The sequence below is a fragment of the Lathyrus oleraceus genome, chromosome 6 (genome assembly GCF_024323335.1).
Source record: "Lathyrus oleraceus cultivar Zhongwan6 chromosome 6, CAAS_Psat_ZW6_1.0, whole genome shotgun sequence".
In the NCBI taxonomy this organism is placed as follows: Eukaryota; Viridiplantae; Streptophyta; class Magnoliopsida; order Fabales; family Fabaceae; genus Lathyrus; species Lathyrus oleraceus.
Window position 1 is genome coordinate 374,415,362 of NC_066584.1, and position 21,303 is coordinate 374,436,664.

The following is a 21,303-nucleotide window of genomic DNA, read 5'->3' on the forward strand; positions in this document are numbered from 1 at the left end:
AATAGTTCTTTTTATTCACTCGCATATTTTGTCTTATATTGCGCCGCACAAACCCTAGGTTTTTCGGTCGATCCAGCTCCATTCTAAAGATTTGAAGAGATCGCTGGAAATCGAGCCGTGCCAGGTAATTCTTAACCTTTTAATGAAGGTCAAATACTATTTATCATTGCATCTATGTCACTATAAGACTATTTTGTAAAATACACGATGAAAACACATGCCTCGATGTGATTTGATTTGATGTTTTAATCCTACCTTCATCATGAGATAACATAATTTCTCTATTTTTTTTCATTTTATTTTGTATCCCCTACAAATCTTAGGTGTAATATATCTTCGAACTTCATTATTAAGATATGAGATCGATTGTGCAATAATTTTTGATTTTTTAATAAATATTTTGAGAAATTAGATTTCACATGTTAAAGCAGAAATGAAACGATTATTACAATTAAAAACTTTAAAACAATATTAATTTGATAATTGGTTTAACTCATATAAATTCAAAAATTAAATAAAATCAATGAAACTCAACTCAACTCAACTCAATACAGAGTTTGATGACTAGATGCTTTCTCATTTTATAAAAGCACAAATATTTTTATTTATATGATTGATTTCATTCCTTTGGTACTCTTATTTTCTTGAAGAGATTCTTATTTATATTTCAATGCATTTTATTTCACTCATTAACTAACCCTAGCACTTCCAATTTCTCAAGTATCCTAACAAAACAATAAATCTTCTTAAATTTACTTATATTATGGGTGTTGTCTTCCTTTGACTTTTACTTTGACTTTTAAACACTAATTATTTAAGGTTATGCTAATATCAATTAATGTGACATAGTCAAAAAAGTTAGTGTATTAGTATTAAGCCTTAAACCCATGCTATTCTCATTTTTCATTTCATTCTCATATGGTTGCAAACTTAGAACAAAGTTTGATATTTTTGGTTATTTATTTTTATTAATCTTCTGCAATGGTTTCACCGTTGGTCGTTAATCCCTAGTCTGAGTTTCTCTCCTTGATTCGGCACCGCTTTCACTTTCTCTCCGTGTTCCCATTTCCGTCATGCTATTGCTATGCTACTCTTCTTCGTATTCCAATCCTTTAACCCCTTTCTTCTTCCCATTCAGGACCTGGTATTCACTCAATTTTTCCTTTTGATTTTTTGTTGTTAATGTTTGTTTGTTCTGAATGTGTATCACAAAATGCTTATTAGTTTAGGTTTTCTTCTGCATTGTAGAACAGTATTAGTTTTATCACCAATTATGGCATTATTCAATTACTCTGAAATTTGAAATTCTTGTGTTGTTGAAAGATAGAAGTAGTAGACTAAGTTGGAGTGTGTTGAAACTCTGGTTTTAACATCTTTACTATTTTTGTATTAGTATTCATATATAGACTTATGCAAGTTTGCATGAGTTGCATAGAAACAAGCACTCTATGTTATTCTATATGATTCATTTCACACTCATTGTGGCTATATTATCTTAAATATGACCGTAGGCATATTACTATTATTAGGTTAGGTTATCTGGTAACGTAAAACACTTTTGATTATGTTTATTTTATTCATTTTTTAAAATTGTTATCGATGTCGCAGTGTCAATGTGGAGTCGGTTTGGAGTGTCTGTGTTTCATAGCTTTCGAGAGTGTTTTGTAGAGCTTATAGGATCAATTTATGATGTGTCCATAATCTGTTTTCAGCTTATTTCCACAAGCTATATAAGATAGTAAACTACTTAAAGTTTATAAGAAAACAATTTGACTAATTAAGTTGTTTATTCTAAGTAGAGCCTTTATTGTTTACTCTTCCTCATAGAGAATTCAATATATTATTACATCTTGCTTTACATCGGAATGTGAATCTTCTCTCCATTGTATGTTTAATTTTACTTAAATTTGAAGTCGAATGGAATGATTACCTTTTCCTTAAAGTTTTGAAAACCTGAAGGATCATTTCATTTACTGGTACAAACATGTGTTACTTTGTTTGTTGATTTTCAACTTAAAAAAAAGAATGAGGTTTTTAATCGTTTGTTGATGTTTAAACTGCAATATGGTGCACTAATATTCAATGCTTCCCAATATCTGCGTTAGTAGATTTCAATATATGGTTTGGTGATTTCGTGCCCCATTTTAAATTGCAGGTTTGTTTTCACATACACAGGTTCCGTTAAATGTGCTTATATCCTAGATCTATATGACAAGAATGCCAGGCTATGCTGTCGATGCTGATGAACTATGGTATGTTCTCTTTTAGAAAAGGCGTTCCATTCAGAAATGTTCTCGATGTAGTTTCCCATGGAAGGGAAACAACTGTAGTTTTCTTTTCAGAAAATACTGCAACATAGTCAATGCTAATATCTGTTTTCTCCTACAGTACTTTTATAAGTACAGATCAACAACCTAGCTCTCTAGATGCTTGTGCACAATTATCTGCAGAAGAGAAAGTTGTTGCAGAACAGAGTCTTTCAGTTTTTTGCAAGCCTGTAGAGTTCTACAACATTCTTCATCACCGTGCAACAATAAGCTCAGTAAGTAGTATTTCATCTAACTGGCTAAAATTATCTATCATTGTAAATTATAATTTTAGTTTTATTTCTTGGGATAAACTGCATGAGCTACAGAGCTGGTTTTGTTATTGGTAGAATTATTGTTTCCCTTGATTTTTCTTTTTCTACCTGTTGTTTTCCAACCATTTCTTATATTTTCTATTTACTTCTTATCTCAAGTTACTTAATAACTCCCTTTCAATTTTATCTCCTGGCCTCTTGATTTATGGTCTCTCAAGATTTTACCTAAAAAATATTATTGCATAATGCATTCTAACAGAATACATGTCTGTTTTGTAGCCACCTTTCCTGCCGAGATGTTTCGAGTACAGGATACAGGCCAGGGACAACAATAGGTAAAAGTCTATCATATATAATCCTCCCTCCCTTATTTCCTCCCTTTTCGTTAGTAGATTCATGTCAATTATATTCCGTATCCTCTTGTTGGATGTTTATGCTACATTCAGTTCAAATAGAGGAATTTTATAGGTATGTCTCAGAAATTTGGGAGCCATTTTGTGGTGGTTACTAAATAACCATAATTTTCCTTTTTTAAATTGACGTGTATTTAATATTATATGTTAATCTTCACAAAGGGCAACCTAAAGCTATAAATTTTCCATCGTTGTTGGGTCCAAAGAAGGGTTGGATCCATTGTGGATTTATTGTAGTCAGTAGTTTGGTTTTGCAAGAAAGTGATTCCTAACCTGAACCAATGCCATCCATTTGAACCTTTGATCTCCATATGTGATTGATTTCAAGAGATTGTAGACAGTACCTTATCTTTGCAAGAGATTGATTTCATAGTTTGGGAATTGAGAAAAAAGTAGAGTGTCACTATTTTAAATTATTGACAACTTTGATTTTGATATGAAAAAGAGATATTCAGCTGAATGAACGAACTTAAGTTGTTAGTTTTGCACTTGGACAAGTAAATTTTTCTTGGTCTAAGACAAGTTAGGATTAGCTCTTTCTGTAAGTGTTGTATTTCTCCACTAATTTCTTTAAGCAACTTTGATACCTGTTGATATTGTTCTTGTGATTTATCATGTGAGGTGTACATGTGGTGGTATGTATTGACCAAGTTAATGTGTTCATATCATAATATTGTTTCCATTCAAGTGGGGAGTTTCAACTGATATTGATGTAGGACTCTCTTCAGCAGCTTTTGATGTATTGGGTTTCACTAACAGATATGATGAAAGACTGGACAGCATCACTCTATTGATTTTTCTCTTTTTTCTTTCATTGCTTTATATTTTGTTCTTTTGAGTAAGAAGATTCCTTATTCTTCTTTCTCATTGCAGTTTTGTCTTCTTCATCTTGATGAATTTGTTATTAGATGATATCGAGCATCAAACCTAGCATGTTATATCTTGAATAATCTTTTGGAAAATGTGAAATTAACCAATCCAGTTATTAAAGTGAAAGTTTCATTTAGTATATCAAGTCAACAAAATTTCACAAAATAAATCAGGAACCATTTGTGCTTCACAACGCGACTTCATTTCAATGTATTCTATGATATGTAAAGTTAGTGTCTACCAGTGTTATCGACGGTGGAAAGCCAAATCCGCCATTTTATGCTGCTATATCCACCATAAAATGTAATGGTGTCGCCATCCTTCACAAAATGGCCATGGCGGTTGTCAAAAAATCTGCTAGCATAATCTGCCACGGCGTCACCATGGCTGATATTTGACAACATTGTTATCTACTATTAAGTTACAGGCCTATGAATGTCTAAATCATCTGAAACTTTGCATATATGATTACTAAGGTAATATAGCACGATTCAATGGTTGGATTGGTTAATGCCTTATTTTTTAAAAAACAATATTGAAGATGTAAGTATGCTAAATTTGACACCGACGTCAATGAAGTCTCTTTTTATCTCTCTCAAGCGCGTGCGCTCATGCACACTCGCAGATACACATTCATTAACGGCTCATAGTTGCGTAGTTCTATTTGAGTGCATTAGGCATAATAAACTTCATATGCAAGCATTGCATCTTTAACCAAGACTCCAAGAAGAAAATTATGCTACCATTAAATAATATGTGGAGCTCAAGAACTGGGATCTGGTTCAGTTATAAGGTTTATTGGTCTCCAATATGTAAACCTTGTTGTGTTTTTCCTTGGTATAGAATTTATCCTCTAAAGTAAATCTTAACATCCATGTTGTGTGAGCATATTATCACCATTCAGCTACAACTCAACATCCGTACATAATCTTGTTACTCTAGTATACAAATAAGAAACCATTGTTGATTCAGCACCAAATATTTCTGGTTTTTCGTGCAAACTTAATGTATATAGGCAAATTATTTCTAGCAGACCTACCTAATTCATCCTCAGCAGCATAGCTAATAATCTCTTTTAGTATGAAGCGACGTTTAAGATAATTTATGTTATGTAGACCTTATGATGCCATTTTTTTTTTATCTTTATTCAGGCTGTAATTATTTATGTTTTTTGAGATAAGGTTGAAGCTATTATAATTTCTAGTTATTTCATTTGAGCCGGTATTTCAATCTGTCTGTCGCCTTATTTTCTCTGATTGTTCTTTAGTGTAAATAAAAATATTGAGATGCTGATGAGATATCTCATACGAATGTTTAGGATACAAATAACAGTTTTGCTGTCATGGAGTGATGAAGAAACTCAAAACATGTTTCCTTTTTATGTCAGTCTGGCAAGGCGTGATCCTAATAATGAAGATGCTGATGTAAGAATAGTGCTCTTAAGCTGAACTGGTTTTTGTTCTTTATGCTAACTTATTTTAGTGTATAATTATTAATATCTTATTTAATAATTTTTCTCTTGCATAATACTTTTTGCTTTAACCTACAAAGAACAAAAAGTATTCTACTGTTTATCTTCTCAGTCAGATAGTCACCATTCGAGGTTCATCCGGCGTTGATGGGAACAATATAATCAAAGCAGAATTTACGCTTTGTGAAGTTAATAAGTTAGCTGCGGAAGCTAATTCTGGCTCACTTTTTCTCTTGTTTTTTACCACTGGTATGCATATGGTTGTGCAATCCAATTGTCAAATATGTGTATATATAATGTTTTGCAAAATTTATTGTTATAACTATTTACTTGCAGAGGGAAACTCAGATTCATCATCTAGAGTCAATGCAAGCCTGGGGCCTTCAGATCCGACATCCCATGAATGTGAGATATACCAATTGATAACTTCACACATGCAAAAATATGGCTTGGCAATTTATTTTGTTACCTTGTTACTGCCTGAACAGCCACCATATTATTTATTCTGTCACCTTTTTATTGCCTGAGCAGCCTCCATATTTATAATTTTTACACCTACATACTTTTTGAAATTGTTTTTTGATCTCTGTTGTTTGATTTCTTTGTTACTTTTTAAGAAGGATCTCTTATCATTCAGAGTCATCATCTTCTATTTTTCTTAATGAATTTCTTCTTTCAAAAAATGTAAATATGATATTTTGACTGCCTTGACACTCTTGGACATTTCCTCCCCAAAAAATGTGTTGATTTTATTATAGAAAAAGGTGGTTTGTAAACTTTCATATAGTTTCATTTTGTACTTGACAGCATTAGCTGAAAAGAATTGCTTATATGGGAAAATTTCTTTTCAATCCATTTACTTGGCTTGGAAAACTTCTCCAAATTTCCGTTGGGGACAACGAGCCGAGATTAAGACTACTCTTGATCTGCTTCCATGTGTTTTGAAGGTATGACATCTATCTATATGTGGCTGATGATCAATATTGTATTTGCCCTGTGCTAGTTAAATGGTATGCTACTCAGTGGGCACTGCGTTTATTTACAATATTTATGCTTTTTATCGGATCTTTGCAATTATGTTAGACGCATTTCGTTACAAATTTCTTCACTTTGCAGTATGACTTTGTAAATAAGGGTACGACCATCACAATCCAAGATCTATGGAATTCTGAGATTGAGGTTTGTTCTAGCCTCAATTTTCTTTACCCACTAAGCAAAAATCCCCACACCCAAACATGGAGAACTTGTTTTGACTGCTTCTTGTTTGTTTCTGTTCTTTCCAAAGAGTACATCAAAGAGCGTTGAAATAAAAATCTTTGCTGAAGAGATCGAGGCCATAGAGAAATCTCGCAACCGTAGAATTGCATTACCATCATCATCAAGATCATTAACTCGTGTCATTCGGTAAATTTCATTATGTCATTAGTGTCTGTTGGGGAGTGTTAGATATATAGGGATGTTACTATGAGTTCTTGTTATGTGATTTTAGTTATTACTGTGTACTATTTTTACAGTTGTCAAAGCTTTCTAAGCAAGCTCTCTCATCACTTAATAAATTCAGAAAACAGTGACTGATAAAGCTTTCTATATCTCGGGGTTATCTCTTAATATGTATAGCGTTAAATTAATGGGGTTTCCACCTGATTTAATTCCCCTGGTTCTGAATTTTTGTTACATTTTTGTGCTTTCCGCAACTTAAAGCTGTAGCATTTTGTTGTTGTTTTGGGTGGGCCAGGGTTTGAACTTTAATCTAATTCCTATTCATTAAGTTTTGGTGTTTAACTTTTAGCTGCATATATGGTTCAGGTTGAAAGAAGGAAATGTGACATTTAATTACAGGTATATCATTTTAACTTAGTTGTGATGGGGTATTTTTATGTCTTCTTTGTGGACTGGAAATATGAAATAGAAGATGGATTCGAGTGCTATTTTTTAAACATATTTTCCAACTTCTCTCTTGCCCCCTTTTATGCCTTTTGCTGTTAGATGAAATGCTGATATTTTTGCTCTGGATTATTCTACAGTTTTAATGATTCTTGTTTTATAAAAAATATTTCAGGTATTACAATAACAAATTACAGAGAACAGAAGGTAATCTAAATGTTGCTTACTGCTTTGATGTTTATTTTCTTGGAGTAACAAATTTTAATTTTTTCCTTCCAAATTAGACACCGATAGAAGTTTGCATTTGTTTGAATTTTAGCATCGATATTAGATTATATAATCAACTATATTCATGTTAATTATATCAGAGTAATGAATTACTAAGAATTATTAGGCTGGAGATAAGTTTTTTGTCAGCCTTTTTTTTTAAAGAAAAAAAGTTAAAGTGAAGCAAACGATGATGACACAAACATCCTAACTAAGTAGGCACTCCTGCACCCACACTCAAACTGCTCAACTCTAATAGAATAAAAAAGAAAAAGTTTGGGGATTGCTTAAATCTAAAATCTGGAAAACCAAGTCTATTACAATTGCAAACTTAAAAAGCATTATCAGTGTAAGAGTATTAATTAGCTTGCTATTTTAACGTTAAGAGTTAGTCACAAGGGTGTACCCTTTGTTGGGTGTATAGGATAGTAAATCTTATATAATCAAACTCTTGTAACTGTTTGCAATAATCAATGAAAATAGAATACAGTTGCAGTAATCATCGTTTTAATACACCCCTCACACCCAACTTTATATAATGGGCTTGGTGCGTGGATATGAATGGTGGGTGATCCATAGTTTGGCTTAACTCATCCCTACAAAACCGGCTTATACGGTGTAGGTTACCAATCTATATAAACTCTTTCCAAGCTCTACCTCTAACCAATGCAGGACTTGCAATTTTCTTACTACTTCTTTAGCACCTAACACTAGCCTTGTTTTGCATAATCTACTGCATGTGCCCTCCATTACAAAGAATTTCATAAATGTTAGTCGTTTTGCTAAAGAAAACTCCGTGTTCTTTGAATTTCATCCTGATTATGGTGTTGTTAAATCTTAGGATACTAAGGATATTCTTATTCAAGGTTGCTATAGATTGCATACCCCACCCTTTCAAACTTCATACACCACCCGTCTTGAATTAGTTTTCATAGGCTAGCTACCTTTCCAAATGAAACTGGTATTGTTCATAGGCTAGCTACCTTTCCAAATGAAACTGGTATTGTTCATAGGCTAGCTTTCCATCGCACACATCACCAAAATGATGTTATTGAAAGAAAACATATACATATAGTGGATTTTGGTCTTACCCTACTTAGTCATGCTAATCTTCCCCTAAAGTTGTGTCTATCAATAACTCCATCCCTTTTACCTCCCTTTTTAACAAACTAATTGACTATAAATTCTTGAAAGCATTTGGCTGCACCTGTTTTCCACTGTTGCACCCTTACAATACTCATAAGTTGTCTTTTTTGTTCCCATGAATGCCTTTTCCTTGGGTACTCCACATCTCACAAAGGATATAAATGTCTTTCCCCTTCGGGAAGACTTTACATCTCTAAAGATGTTCTCTTTAACGAGTATAGATTCCCTTACGATGAACTGTTTTTGTCTCGGATCAACCAACTTCATCCAATCCAAATTCCCATCACCATTGGTTCCATCCCTCACATCAATCCAATTGCAAAATTTGGGGCAAAACTAAAAGATTGCAAAACTTTAATCAAGAATCTCTAATCAATAGTCTCAAACGCAAAGTCAATTTTCATGGCAACATTTCCTCAAAAAGATCTATGATGAAGCATATTAGCAGCCTCAGAAACAACACAAATGCAATTAGTATTTCTTAGAATTGTGGTTGGGCCTAAGTCAACCTTAAAAACCGGCTTGTAAGGCAATGATTGCCCCTTATAAATATATATTAAGGCCATATATTGTCCGATGTGGGCCTCTCAGCACCCCCCTTCACGCCTAACACCATGCACGAAAATAAATGGTGGGTGGTCTGATAGCGAAAACCTGATAGCCGGTGGCCCAACATACCATCTTAGAACTGTGGTTGAGCCTAACTCAACCTCACAAAACCGACTTGTAATGTGAGAATTGCCCCCACTAATATATATTCAAGCCATATATTGTCCAATGTGGGTCTCTTAACAGTAAAATTCCTCTCAACAAAATAGTGACCAGTGTGTCAGCTAGCACTTTGGTGATAGCCTTAACCTTTAAATTGGTCATGGCTCTAGGTTTATAATGATCCACTTTATGTCAATTTTAGGAACAAGGACCATGATACTGTTATAATTAGGAGACATCCAATTAGTTTGAAAAAATTAAATACAAACCTCAAACATGTCATTGCCTTGGCAATGTCCCAGACATAATGGAAAAAGTAAGCACCAAACCCATCCTATCCTAGAGCTCCATCAGCGTTTATGGAAAATATGACATTCCTCACCTACTCTTTACTAGGAATGCTTGTTGCACTCATCAACAAAACTAGGAATGGTTTCCTCAACCAGACCATTATTCAACCAATTATTATTGGTATTGGAAATCTTCTCAAAATGAGAAGCCAAGTGGTTAGCAATATCCTCAGGACCAGTCCACAAATTGTCATCATGCATAATAGAGTGCATAACATGTCTTAATCTTTGCAATCTTGTGGAAGTAGGAAGTGGTTCTGTCTCCTTGCACATGCCACTTCACCTTGGCTTTCTCATGCCAATACTCCCCCTCCTTCTTTAAAGCATACTCTAAGGTAACCTGAGCAACATTTTTTTGATCTCTAAGATTATCGGAATAGCCATCATATTGAATCCGACCCTGAACCTCAGTAGCCTTTTGCACACCAATATGTATGTTGCCAAAAACAGTTTTATTTCAGTTTTCTAACTTAAGGTTTTTCAAGTTGGTGCATAAAACCACCATCAATCATCCTATGTCTCTCCTGCCAAACATTCTTGACCACATTAGCACTGTCAGGATAGAAACTTTACATTTTCAGAAATTTAAAAGAGGTGATGTGTCTAATATCCTGACCTCAAAGTTCAATAAGCTAGGGAAGTGACATTGCCCGGTAATTGATTGTGAAGTCAATCAATAAATGCTCCTACATGTATTTTCTCTAGCACATAATTTCTCTCAACTAATGCCTCTTTCAACATTGTAGCAGACTTGTACCACTTTCCATAACCCAATCTATTCTGCTTCCCGGTTCCCAAAACACGGAATCTCTATTATTGCTCCCTTTGTTTACCATGCTCTATTTTCTGGCGGTTAAGCGAGTTTTCTAGTGATTTTCCTAGTCTGTTATCCAGTGTTAAGAGACGTAATTAACCATTGTCTATTTCATCTTTATTTTCTAGTCTCTTTTCCTGATAACTCAAGCTTTTTGGGGACAGTTAATTCTTGAGATGTTACAGAGCCTTATCAACTGAAAGTTCAGGAGCTAGTTCACCAATGCTCAGACTCAGATCTCTTTGACGGATAAAATCTTACCTACTGCGAGTAAATTTTGCAGACGCATCGAGTATTAGTCTAATTGTCATCTTTCAAATTAATGAGGAGTTTTTACATTTATATTAAGAATATTAGCTTTAATCTCAGAATATACAGCCAATTATGTTTTTTTGTTGTTGATGAGAATAATCAATTACTGATTATTAGGCTAGAGATTAGTACTTAGTTTGCTGGGTCTGTTATAAACAGTCAGCTCTTTATGTTCTTTTACTTTCTTTATGTATTATATATAAATGCTTACTGGCAATCAGCCCACATATTAACTGAAAGCTTTGTCAACAGTTTCTGAAAATTTCTCCTGTCCATTCTGTTTGATTAAATGGGGAAGCTATAAGGTGAACACTACTTTTGACCGCTAATTTAGAGCTATAATATTTTAATTTTTTTTAAATTATGATAAGTATATACCAGTTTTCAATGCTTCTGACACGACGTTTTTTAGGGTCTAAGATGTCACTTGCTCGCATCACATGATCTTTTCAAATTTGAATTTTCGGTCAGTAGTCTTCAGAACTCTTGCAATCTTTTTAATCACTGAGCTGCGTTAAGTCATGGCAAAGGTTTCAATTATAAATAACTTTGCAGGCATCGGAAGATTGTCTGGCTGTTAATGTGTCTCTGAATTTTGACACATGGAAATTTGAGGTCAGAACAGTTTTTCCTATTTAATTTCTGTAAATCTATTATTGTTCAGTATTGTATTGGTTACAATTTTATTGTTTACCGGTGCTTTATTCTCGAAAATGTTAATCTTACTCTTTCATTAGGGGTTTATGTTTTTTGACTTGTTAAATTATGGGATTATCAACCTTGTTTTATTTCTCCATTCACCCTGTTTAAACTTGTTGGGCTTTCCGCCTTAATTGCGGTCCGTCCCTAGTCGCCTTAATTGCGGCTCTTTGATTTGCCTCATTGCAGCCCCTAACACCTTCGTTGTGTTAGCTTTGAAGGGGTGAATTTAGTCTCACATTGCTTAGAGATATGGCTTGTGTTGTGTTTATAAGTGGGGGTAATCCTCACCTTACAAGCCGGTTTTGTACGGATGAGTTAGGCCCAACCCAAATTCTGAGATGGTATCAAAGCCTATTCTAGATCCATTATGGTATCAAAGCCTAGGTTGATTGTCCTCTTGTTCAAAATCATGGCAACGTTGAGATCATCACCTTCTTTATGGTTCTTCCTCATAAAAGCCTATCATTTCCAAATTCCATTTCTTACTTCAAATCTTTTTTCTTTACACCACTCATCATTTTGTGGCATTTAAGTTAATTCATCATTATTATCATTTTCGAGGTTCTCATTGTTTTCTTTATTTTCTTTATGATAAAATGTAGACATGAATTCACTAAGTTCATTACTCATGGCAAGAGTCCTTATTCATAGCAGAAGTAGGTTCAAATAATAAATCATGACCATTCTTGGCTGGTGTAGGAAAACAAGTCTTAGAAATTTGTGATGTAGGAAAATTATTATAAAAATTTGTCCTCAGGTTCAAACAAATTGTCATCATAATAGAGATCCAACTTTTGCCACAATGCCAACATCTCATTGTAATAAACAGTTACATTCCTGTCACCTTATTTCGCATGCTGTAACTTTGATTTTAAATCAAAAATTTGGGAGGAGTTTTGAATATCAGAGTATGTTTCCTTAACAGCTTCCCACACATCCTTTGCAGAAGGTAAAAACATGTAAGACTTGCCTATTCCAGTTTCCATAGAGCTTACCAGCCACTCAATAATCAAGGAGTTTTCAGACTTCCATTGTTTGTAACGAGAGTTTCCTGTTATCGGTTCAGCTACTGCTCCTGTTAAGAAACCAAGTTTCCCTTTGCTATCAAATACCAACCGAACGGTTTGAGCTTATTCATTATAGTTATTCCCATTCATTTTAGGGATATTGACCTTGAGGGAGTATGAGGAACATTTTTGATCATTACTGTCTATGTTGGAATAACTATCACCAAAAACAATGCTGCTCCTGTTTTCATTGTTGCCGTCATTACTGCCATTGTTTGTGACCACCGGCGATTCCTCTCGTGTGCCATCTCTGCGACCACCGCTGCTTTCGCGACCACATCCGTTTCCGTGGTCATCGCCGTTTCCGCTCACCGTCCGACTCAGGTTGTGGTTGTTCGCCATGGTTGGATATGGTGTAGGCCTGTGCTAGGGAAGACCATCTATTGTTGTTATTCGACATAGGAAGCTAAACTGGTATGTGAAGCGGTTGGGATAAGAACGCGGGTCGAACAATTTTTTTTTTTAGGGCTACGCCCCGAACCCCACTAGTTGTGGAAAGCTTTACAGTAGTCCATAACCCAGTGCTCTGATACCATATTGGAAAAAATAGGTAAAAGCTGTTGTGTATTATTCCTCAGCCTTAGGCTGGTTTATATGGTGAAGATACAATTATTACACTTAATGGAGAATAAAGGAAAATAAAAAAAAATAAAAGTAGTATTAAAGGAAATAATAAAACCGAAAATAAAATATTTTCCAACCATAGTGACATGCATTTTCTTCTTTTCAACCAATTTTTTTACTAGAATATTAGGACATGGACTTTTATGCACAATTCTATTAAAAAACTCGACATTGCGATAAAATATTTCTTTCCTTTATCACTTTTTAAGACTTGAATATTTGTCTGAAGTTGATTTTCCACAACCAACAACCAAGCCTTATCCCACTAAGTGGGGGTCGGCTACATGGATCAACTTCTGCATGTTATATTTAGGACCATGCTTTTATCTAAATTGTTAAGCTCGAGATCTTTTTTAATAACTTCTCTTATAGTTTTCCTAAGTCTTCCTCTACCTCTTACTATTTGACCTCTCTGTATCTGATCTACTCTCCTTACCACAAAATCCTAAGGTCTTCTCTCTACATGCTCAAACCATCGAAGTCTATTCTCCATCATTTTTTCTATTAGAGATGCTTCCCCAACACTCTCTATAATATTGTCATTTCTAATCTTATCATGTCTAGTGTTACCACACATCCAACGTAACATCCTCATCTCTGCTACACTTACTTTATTCTTGTGTTGATTCTTAAGCACCCAACATTCTGTCCCATACAACATTGCAGGTCTTACCAGAGTTATCAATAGCGGCCGATAACGGCGATATCTCGGGATAGCAGCCCAGAGCTGTGGATGGGCGGTTCGCGTCTCAGTTTTAGATAGCGACCACTATTTGATTTTTAGCGTGTAGTGGGAGCAGAGTGCTTCCCGGTCCGAGCAGGTTTGAACTGTTTTGAATGTAAAAACCCAGATTTACCCTTAAAATAAATAAACCTTGGAGGAGTTTTCTAGAATTTTTCCAATTTTCTCTAATTCAACACAAAATAGATGATTCATCTTCTCTGACGCTTTCACTTCAGTTTTCAGGGTTTTCTTCTCACGATTTTCTTCCCATTGCCGCCTCCGTCTACTTCTTTTCTTAGTGTCGTCGCCTGCAATCCCCTCTTCTCAAGTTGGTATTTACTTCTCTATTCTTATTTTCTTTTTTCTCCTTTTCTCTTCTTTCTTTCTTTTCTCTCTGTTTTTTTTCTTTTCTCTTCTTTCTTATTATTTCTATTCTATGATACTCTGTTTTTTTAAGTTTTCTTTTCTTCTTTCTTTCTTTTCTCTTCTTCTTTCTTTTCTCTTCTTTATTCATATTATCCTCTGTTTTTTTAGTAATAGTAATTTAATAACTCTATTCCTCTTCTTCCACTCTTATTTGTTTGGTTTTATATTAAATATATGTTTTATATATTATTCATATAATTAGTCTAAAAAATAGTCAAATAACGGTTATTCTGCTATCCCATTTCTAGGGTCCGCCGCTCTGCTCCGCTATCTGAGATTGATAACTCAGGTCTTACCGAAGTTCAATAAAACTTTCCTTCAACATGAGCGGTACCTTTCTGTCACTTAAAATCCCTGAAGCCATCCTTGATTTCAACCACGTAGCTTGAATTCAATGATTTACACCCCCTTCTATTTCTCTATCATTTTGTATTAAGGACCAAAAATATTTAAACTGCGTGAATTCAATGATTTACACCCCCTTCTATATATTCCGTCTTACTTCTGCTTAGGCGAAAGCCATGCGTTTCTAAAGCTCTTCTCAAAGTCTCAAACCTCTCGTTTAAATTCTCCTTCGACTCTCCCAATATGACTATATCATATATGAAAAACATGCATCTCGGTGCTAGCTCTTGGATGTGTTCTGTGAGTACATCCAAAATTAAAGTAAAAAGGTAGAGGTTTAGGGTTGAACCTTGGTGCAAACCTATTGTAATGGGGAAATCATTTGTTTCTCCACCTTGTGTCCGCACACTAGTCGATACCCCTATATATCTTGGATAACTCGAATATATGCAATCCTAACCCCTTTATTCTCTGAGGCTTTCCATAAAATCTCTCTAGGCACTCTATCATACGCCTTCTCCAAGTCAATAAGAATTAAGTGCAAGTCTTGTTAGTCCATTAGATACTGCTCCATCACCTGTCATAGTAGATAGATCGCTTCCATTGTCGACCTCCCAGGCATAAAACCAAATTGATTCTCAGTGACTTGAGTCTTTTTTCTTAGTCTTCGTTCAATCACTCTTTCCCGTAACTTCATGGTATGACTCATAAGTTTAATCCCCCTATAATTTGCATAATTTTGTATATGAGACCCTTATTCTTATAGATTGAAACTAAAGTGCTTCTTCTCCATTCATGCGGCATTTGCTTTGACCTCATAATTTCGTTAAAGAGTTTTGGTGAGCTATTCATTACGTCTATCTCCAAGAACTTTCCACACTTCAATAGGTATGTTGTCTGGCCCAACCGCCTTACTGTTACTTATCTTTTTCAACGCTTCTTTTACCTTTTATTTCTGAATCTGACGGTAATAATTATAGTTTTAATCCTCTTCTCTAATGTTGAGTCTACTAGAGTCTGGAGAGATATCATATACTTTATTAAATAAATTGTAAAAATACGCCTTCCATCTATCCTTTATTTCCTTTTCCTGAACCAAAACTTTGCCTTCTTTATCTTTAACACACTTCACTTGATCCAAATCTTTTGTCTTTCTTTCTCTTCCCCTAGCAAGCTTACGTATCAACTTTTCTCCCTCCTTGATTCCCAAAGATTGGTATAATCCGTCAAAAGCTTGGATTTTTGTTTCACTCACTGGCTTTTTGGTCTCATTCTTAACTTTCTTATACTTTTCTCAAGTTTTGGCATTTTTACACCTAGAGCATTCTTTAAAACAATCATTTTTAACTCTAACTTTACTCTGAATACTTTCACTCCACCACCGCGATTCTTTACCCCTAGGTCCAAAACCTCTTGATTCTCCCAACGTCTCTTTAGCTAGTTTTGTAATCTCTTGCGCCATCTTGTTCCACATATCATTTGCATTTCCTTGTGGTTGCTCAAATCCTCCCTCCAAGATCTCATGTTGGAAACTTGCTTGTTTTTCGCCCTTCAAATGCCACCACATAATTCGTGGCGCTCCTATGTGACTCCTTCTTTTAGCTCCCCTCTTGATTCTTACATCCATAACCAATACTTTATGTTGGGTAGTCAAACTCTCTCCCGGAATAACTTGACGGTCCAAGCAAATCTTTCTGTCCTACTTCCTAATAAGGAAGAAATCTATCTGAGAACATGTCACCCACTCTTATATGTGATAATATGTTCCTTTGTTTTTCTAAACCAAGTATTAGCTATAGTAAGATCAAATGCCGACGGAAACTCCAAGATGGATTTACCCTCTGCATTTACCTCTCCGAGGCCATACCCCTATGCACGCTCTCAAAACCTCTTGCTACACTCCCTACATGTCAATTTAGATCCCCTCCTGGAAAGAGCTTCTCTCCCTGAGGTATATCTTGAAGTAAGCCTTCTAAATCCTCCCAAAAGTTTACCTTAAGGTGTTTCGCCGATCCAAGGTGTTCCATCAAACAAATTTTTTCCCTTTAACAAATACCTAACATACTTTCGTGAAAAAGTGCACTCGTTTGGTTAGGGTCCTAAAGATCACAGTGAATAACAAAGAATATTGTGATATGATTAGAAATGACAATATTAGAGAGTATTGGGGTAACACCTAAAAGATGGTTGAAAATGGACTCAGGTGGTTTGGGCATGTAGAGAGAAGTCAGATGGAGAGTAGATCAGATGGAGAGAAGTCAAACAACTAGATGTAGAGGAAGATCTAGTAAAACTATAAGAGAAGTTAATAAGAAAGACCTCGAGATTAACGATTTGGATAGAAGTATGGTATTGGATAGCACATTATGGTGAAAGTTGATTCATGTAGCCGACTCCACCTAGTGGGGTAAGACTTGGTTGTTGTTGTTGTATAAAGTTGTATTGGAAAGTGGGAACGACGATAATGTTTTGCAAATTCACATGCTTAACATTCAAACAAAGACAAATCTTTATCATAGAAATACATTAGGAAACAAGTGTTTTAAATAACAAATATTAGGATGACCTAATCGTAAAAGGCATACCATAACGCCGCCATATTATTCAAAACATAAAAAGATTCAAAGCAGGAATTTCTTAGTTTGGAAGATTGTTGTGATTCAGGTCTATTGTCTAAGCAATAGAGTCCTATATCCTTAGTACTGCCAATCATTTTTCCGTTGTTCAAAACCTGGAAGACAGTGAGAACAAAACACTTTGTTAGACAGTTTCTATCCTGGGTTAGTTTACTGACAGAAACTAGATTACATGATAGGTTTGGAACATGTTGAACATCTTTAAGTGTCAACATTCAGCTTCTACATGCAATGACTGTAAAAGAGTGATTTGCGAATTTTATTTTTTGGTTGCCTACACAAGGACTATACGAAGAAAACGCAATGGATTCATTTGTCATGTGTTGCACTTAAATCCACTATCCAAGTATGGTGGAGACTGAGAATAAGAAGGGCATAATTACCTTTTTGCGCTATAGAGCGAGAAGGAGAATGAGAGCAAGAAGGGGAACGGGTTTCGAGAAGTTTAAAGAGTTTGTCTAGTTGTTGCACGCTGAGTGAAACCTGAGTTGAAGAAGATTGATACTCTTGATTAGAATTACTGGTGTGAGTGAAACCTGAGTTGAAGAAGATTGATGCTCTTGATCAGAGTTACTGGTCTGGAATGCATGAGCTTTGTTACCAGCTTTCTTCTTTCAATTAAGAGGCTTGCCATTGAATTTCCCACATGTTTCATGCGTACGCTATGTGTGTTTTCAGTGGTCGTACTAAGATTTGTCCGACTTCTTACCTTCGTTGAAGTTCCTAGTGGCCAGAACCGAGCCTTCAGATTCTAAGCTCTGAGGTACCTGACCCATCAAGTTTCATTGTGGTTAGTTGTGTTCAGTTGATGGTTAGTAAGTTGCATATCTAAATTGCATTAACCACTTAATTTGTTGTTAAAGATTGATGTCAAAATAACACAACCCTGTAAAAATTGTGGAGCATAATCCCATTAACAAGTTTCAGTTGACCCGAATCATTTATTTATAATGCAGTATATCTAATTGTAAGAAGATAGTTGTGCTCCGGTGCACTGCATTTGAAGTGGTGCATCTTAAGTGCAACTCGAAAAAAAAAGTTTTAATTGTTCCATATTGAGAATTCCTCTCAGCTACCCAATTTTGATTTGGGAAATCTTATTGGTCCTTCTTTGGATCTTGGAATATGGTTTCTTATAGGGGTTCCCCGTGCTGAAATGTGAAGTAGTCATTGGAGAGAGCATTGTTGTTTCAGACATGTTTGTTTTTAATCTTTTTATTTGTTACCTTTGTTATTTCTTAACTTCCTCTTTTAATATTCCTATTTCAATCCATTTCTAATAAGATTTCTTTGGTTTATAAATGTTTTTGGTCAATTAAAATATGAAGGAATTTTGGTAGCAGTCTTTACTTAAATTCTATTCATTAAGTTCTTAAAATAAAATTTAAATAGGGATTAAAATAACAAACATAGTAAGGTAGTTAGTTTTAATGTAAGCATGCTCTTTGTCCATGTTTAGTGGGCTTTTCTCGTCTGGGAATGTGCATTGTAGAAGTCATTCTTGAGTTGTGTTCTTGGTTAGCAGTTTGATGTTTCAGGTCTCTATTCCACTGAACTTGAAAGTGGTGTTGTTCTGTAGTCTGTATATGAGATGATGTCCAATAGCGACAACACTATTGCTTTGGTACACAGTAGCTCAATCATGTAGGATAGTGGATTTCATTTGCACTATATTAATCTTGCACTGTGCATCTGCCTAGAAACATCTAAAAGCTTGACAAAACTGTAAAGTTTTTGCATGAATGCATTTGGATATTTATGTTTTCTCCAAAAACTTATTGATTGATTTCCCTACAGCTTGTTGGAGATGGTGTTGATCCAAAATTGCAAACTTTTTTCCTTCAGTAAGCTATTTATTTCCTACACCATTCTGAAATTTTTTGGTCCTCATAAATTTCAATACAACTGTTGATGAAGTAAAATGGTCAATTGATAATGTTTATATGCAGTGGCAAGCGAATGACACACATAAGTCCAGAAAATGCATGTTTTGAAGTGGTCCAGGATGTAGACTCGCCGGCCTTAGCTAATAATGCAGACCCACCGGCCATAGCTAATAATGAAGACCCACGGGTCTTAGCTATGGATGCAGACCCACTGGTCTTAGCTATGGATGCAGACCCGCCGGTCCTAGCTAATGATGCTGACCCGCCGTTTTTAGCAATGGATGCAGACCCGCCGGTGGTTGCAGACTCACCGGTCTTAGCTATGGATGCGGACTCACCAGTCTTAGCTATGGATGCGAACCCGCCGGTATTAGCTATGGATGTGAACCCGCCGGTATTAGCTATGGATGCGAACTCGCTGGTATTAGCTATGGATGTGGACCCGCAGGTATTAGCTATGGATGCGGACTCGCCGGTACTAGCTATGGATGCGGACCCGCCGGTATTAGCTATGGATGCGGACCCCCCGGTATTAGCTATGGATGCGGATCCGGATCCGCCAGTCTTAGCTACAGGTGCAGACCCGTCAGTCTTAGCCGTGGATGCAGACCCACTTGTCTTAGCTGTGGATGCAGACCCGCCGGTCTTAGCCGGGGATGCAGACCTGCCTGTCTTAGCAGTGGATGCGGACCCTCCTGTCTTAGCTGTGGATGCGGACCCGCCTGTCCTAGGTGTGGATGCAGACCCACCTTTCCTAGCTATGGATGCAGACCCATCGGTCTTAGCTATGGATGCAAACCCACAATTCTTAGAGTCTGAAACTCCTTTAGGAGATAATGGGTTTTTAAAGAAGATTGATGGAAATTCAGCAACTATATCAGGTACTTTAGTTGTTGAGTTATGTGCTTAAAAGCTTTATGAATAGTGCTATATAGCCAGCGAAATTTAACAGAATTCAGTGCAGTTGTGGGATATGTCACATTTTGGGGACCTCTTCTCCATTTAAAAGTTAATAACCGTGTCAACTACATATGGAAGAAAAATAAGGCTATTGAATGTTTTCCAAAACAAAATAATGGCTTTGAATGGTTTTCCTCTGTTGATTCTTGAATATCCAGCACTCACTTCTGCAATTAATCATGACATGTCTATGCTGACACCAACTGAAAGTTGGAATATACTTCCCCTTCATAAAAGTTTGTTAATTCCTTTTTTTCTTATCACCTAATTGTTGATATGTGTTGATCATACGCCAGATGGAATAGTTGTAGAGTTTGAGCATTATTGATGCAGTGTAAGGAATGTGTCACATTTTTCTATGACATTGCAGGGGATGCTAATGCAAGTATTGTGCCCAATCCCGATCCAGACAGTGTCCCACTAATATCTAAGCATGATCACGGGACTCCTGCAGTGCTACGGATTGGCAATACAGGGAAGTTACCAGTTGAGCATTTTGATCCACAAAAGTATGTCCTTGATCTTTTTTCTATACTTTGAAAACTAAAACAGCTTCTTAGATTCTTGTAAGTTAGATGCATGACTAGAATGGTAATTACAATACTAAAATGTTGCTGAAATGAAATATAGTCTCAAACAAAATTAGTTCCATCTCACAATACTTTGTTTGATGTAATAAATCACTGGCATATTATTATAGTATAAAACTGTTCACTTGATTGATCAATGACGCCTTGATTGTAAAATAAATATATCTTCAGTTTGAGCAGCCCTAGCATAATCTTGGAATGACATAATAATTTACAAAGCCGTTGAATATAGCTGATTGTCAAAATGTGCATTTGGGAAATTATTTTGTGGCTAATAGGGTGTTGATTTGGGCTTTGTTAACTTTTAAATGCAAGTGTATGTCAACCAAAAGGTCTGTTTAACAATGCACGGATGAGCTTTACTCTTTTTTCATTCTATTCATAAATCCAGTATTGATATTGTTGAGAATGTAGCAAGTGAAAGTTATGTGGATAATAGTCCCACATTGGTTGAAAATGTGGAGACTTGAGCATTTATAAGTGAGAGAACCCACCCACTTATCACTTGAAGGTTTTGGGTGAAT

The 21,303-nt window shown here is 35.5% G+C and overlaps 1 protein-coding gene across 5 annotated transcripts in view; it reads left to right on the forward strand.

Annotated features, from left to right (window-relative positions):
* Positions 1 to 21,303, forward strand: part of LOC127098431 (polycomb group protein EMBRYONIC FLOWER 2) — a 25,593-nt gene continuing 4,290 nt past the window's right edge. The window contains exons 1-18 of one of the 5 annotated variants that reach the window (XM_051037025.1): positions 1 to 124; positions 2,156 to 2,252; positions 2,389 to 2,542; positions 2,861 to 2,916; positions 5,183 to 5,288; positions 5,416 to 5,584; positions 5,672 to 5,740; positions 6,143 to 6,282; positions 6,452 to 6,514; positions 6,621 to 6,739; positions 7,142 to 7,174; positions 7,395 to 7,426; positions 11,072 to 11,124; positions 11,232 to 11,285; positions 11,375 to 11,434; positions 19,141 to 19,187; positions 19,293 to 20,110; positions 20,560 to 20,698. In XM_051037025.1, the coding sequence (XP_050892982.1) occupies positions 2,209 to 2,252; positions 2,389 to 2,542; positions 2,861 to 2,916; positions 5,183 to 5,288; positions 5,416 to 5,584; positions 5,672 to 5,740; positions 6,143 to 6,282; positions 6,452 to 6,514; positions 6,621 to 6,739; positions 7,142 to 7,174; positions 7,395 to 7,426; positions 11,072 to 11,124; positions 11,232 to 11,285; positions 11,375 to 11,434; positions 19,141 to 19,187; positions 19,293 to 20,110; positions 20,560 to 20,698 (2,156 nt within the window). In that variant the 5' untranslated portion in view covers positions 1 to 124; positions 2,156 to 2,208. Of the gene's footprint in view, positions 125 to 884; positions 1,145 to 2,155; positions 2,253 to 2,388; positions 2,543 to 2,860; positions 2,917 to 5,182; positions 5,289 to 5,415; positions 5,585 to 5,671; positions 5,741 to 6,142; positions 6,283 to 6,451; positions 6,515 to 6,620; positions 6,740 to 7,141; positions 7,175 to 7,394; positions 7,427 to 11,071; positions 11,125 to 11,231; positions 11,286 to 11,374; positions 11,435 to 19,140; positions 19,188 to 19,292; positions 20,111 to 20,559; positions 20,699 to 21,303 lie in introns of those variants that run through there. The other 4 variants (XM_051037026.1, XM_051037023.1, XM_051037024.1 and 1 more) reach the window with 4 other exon arrangements.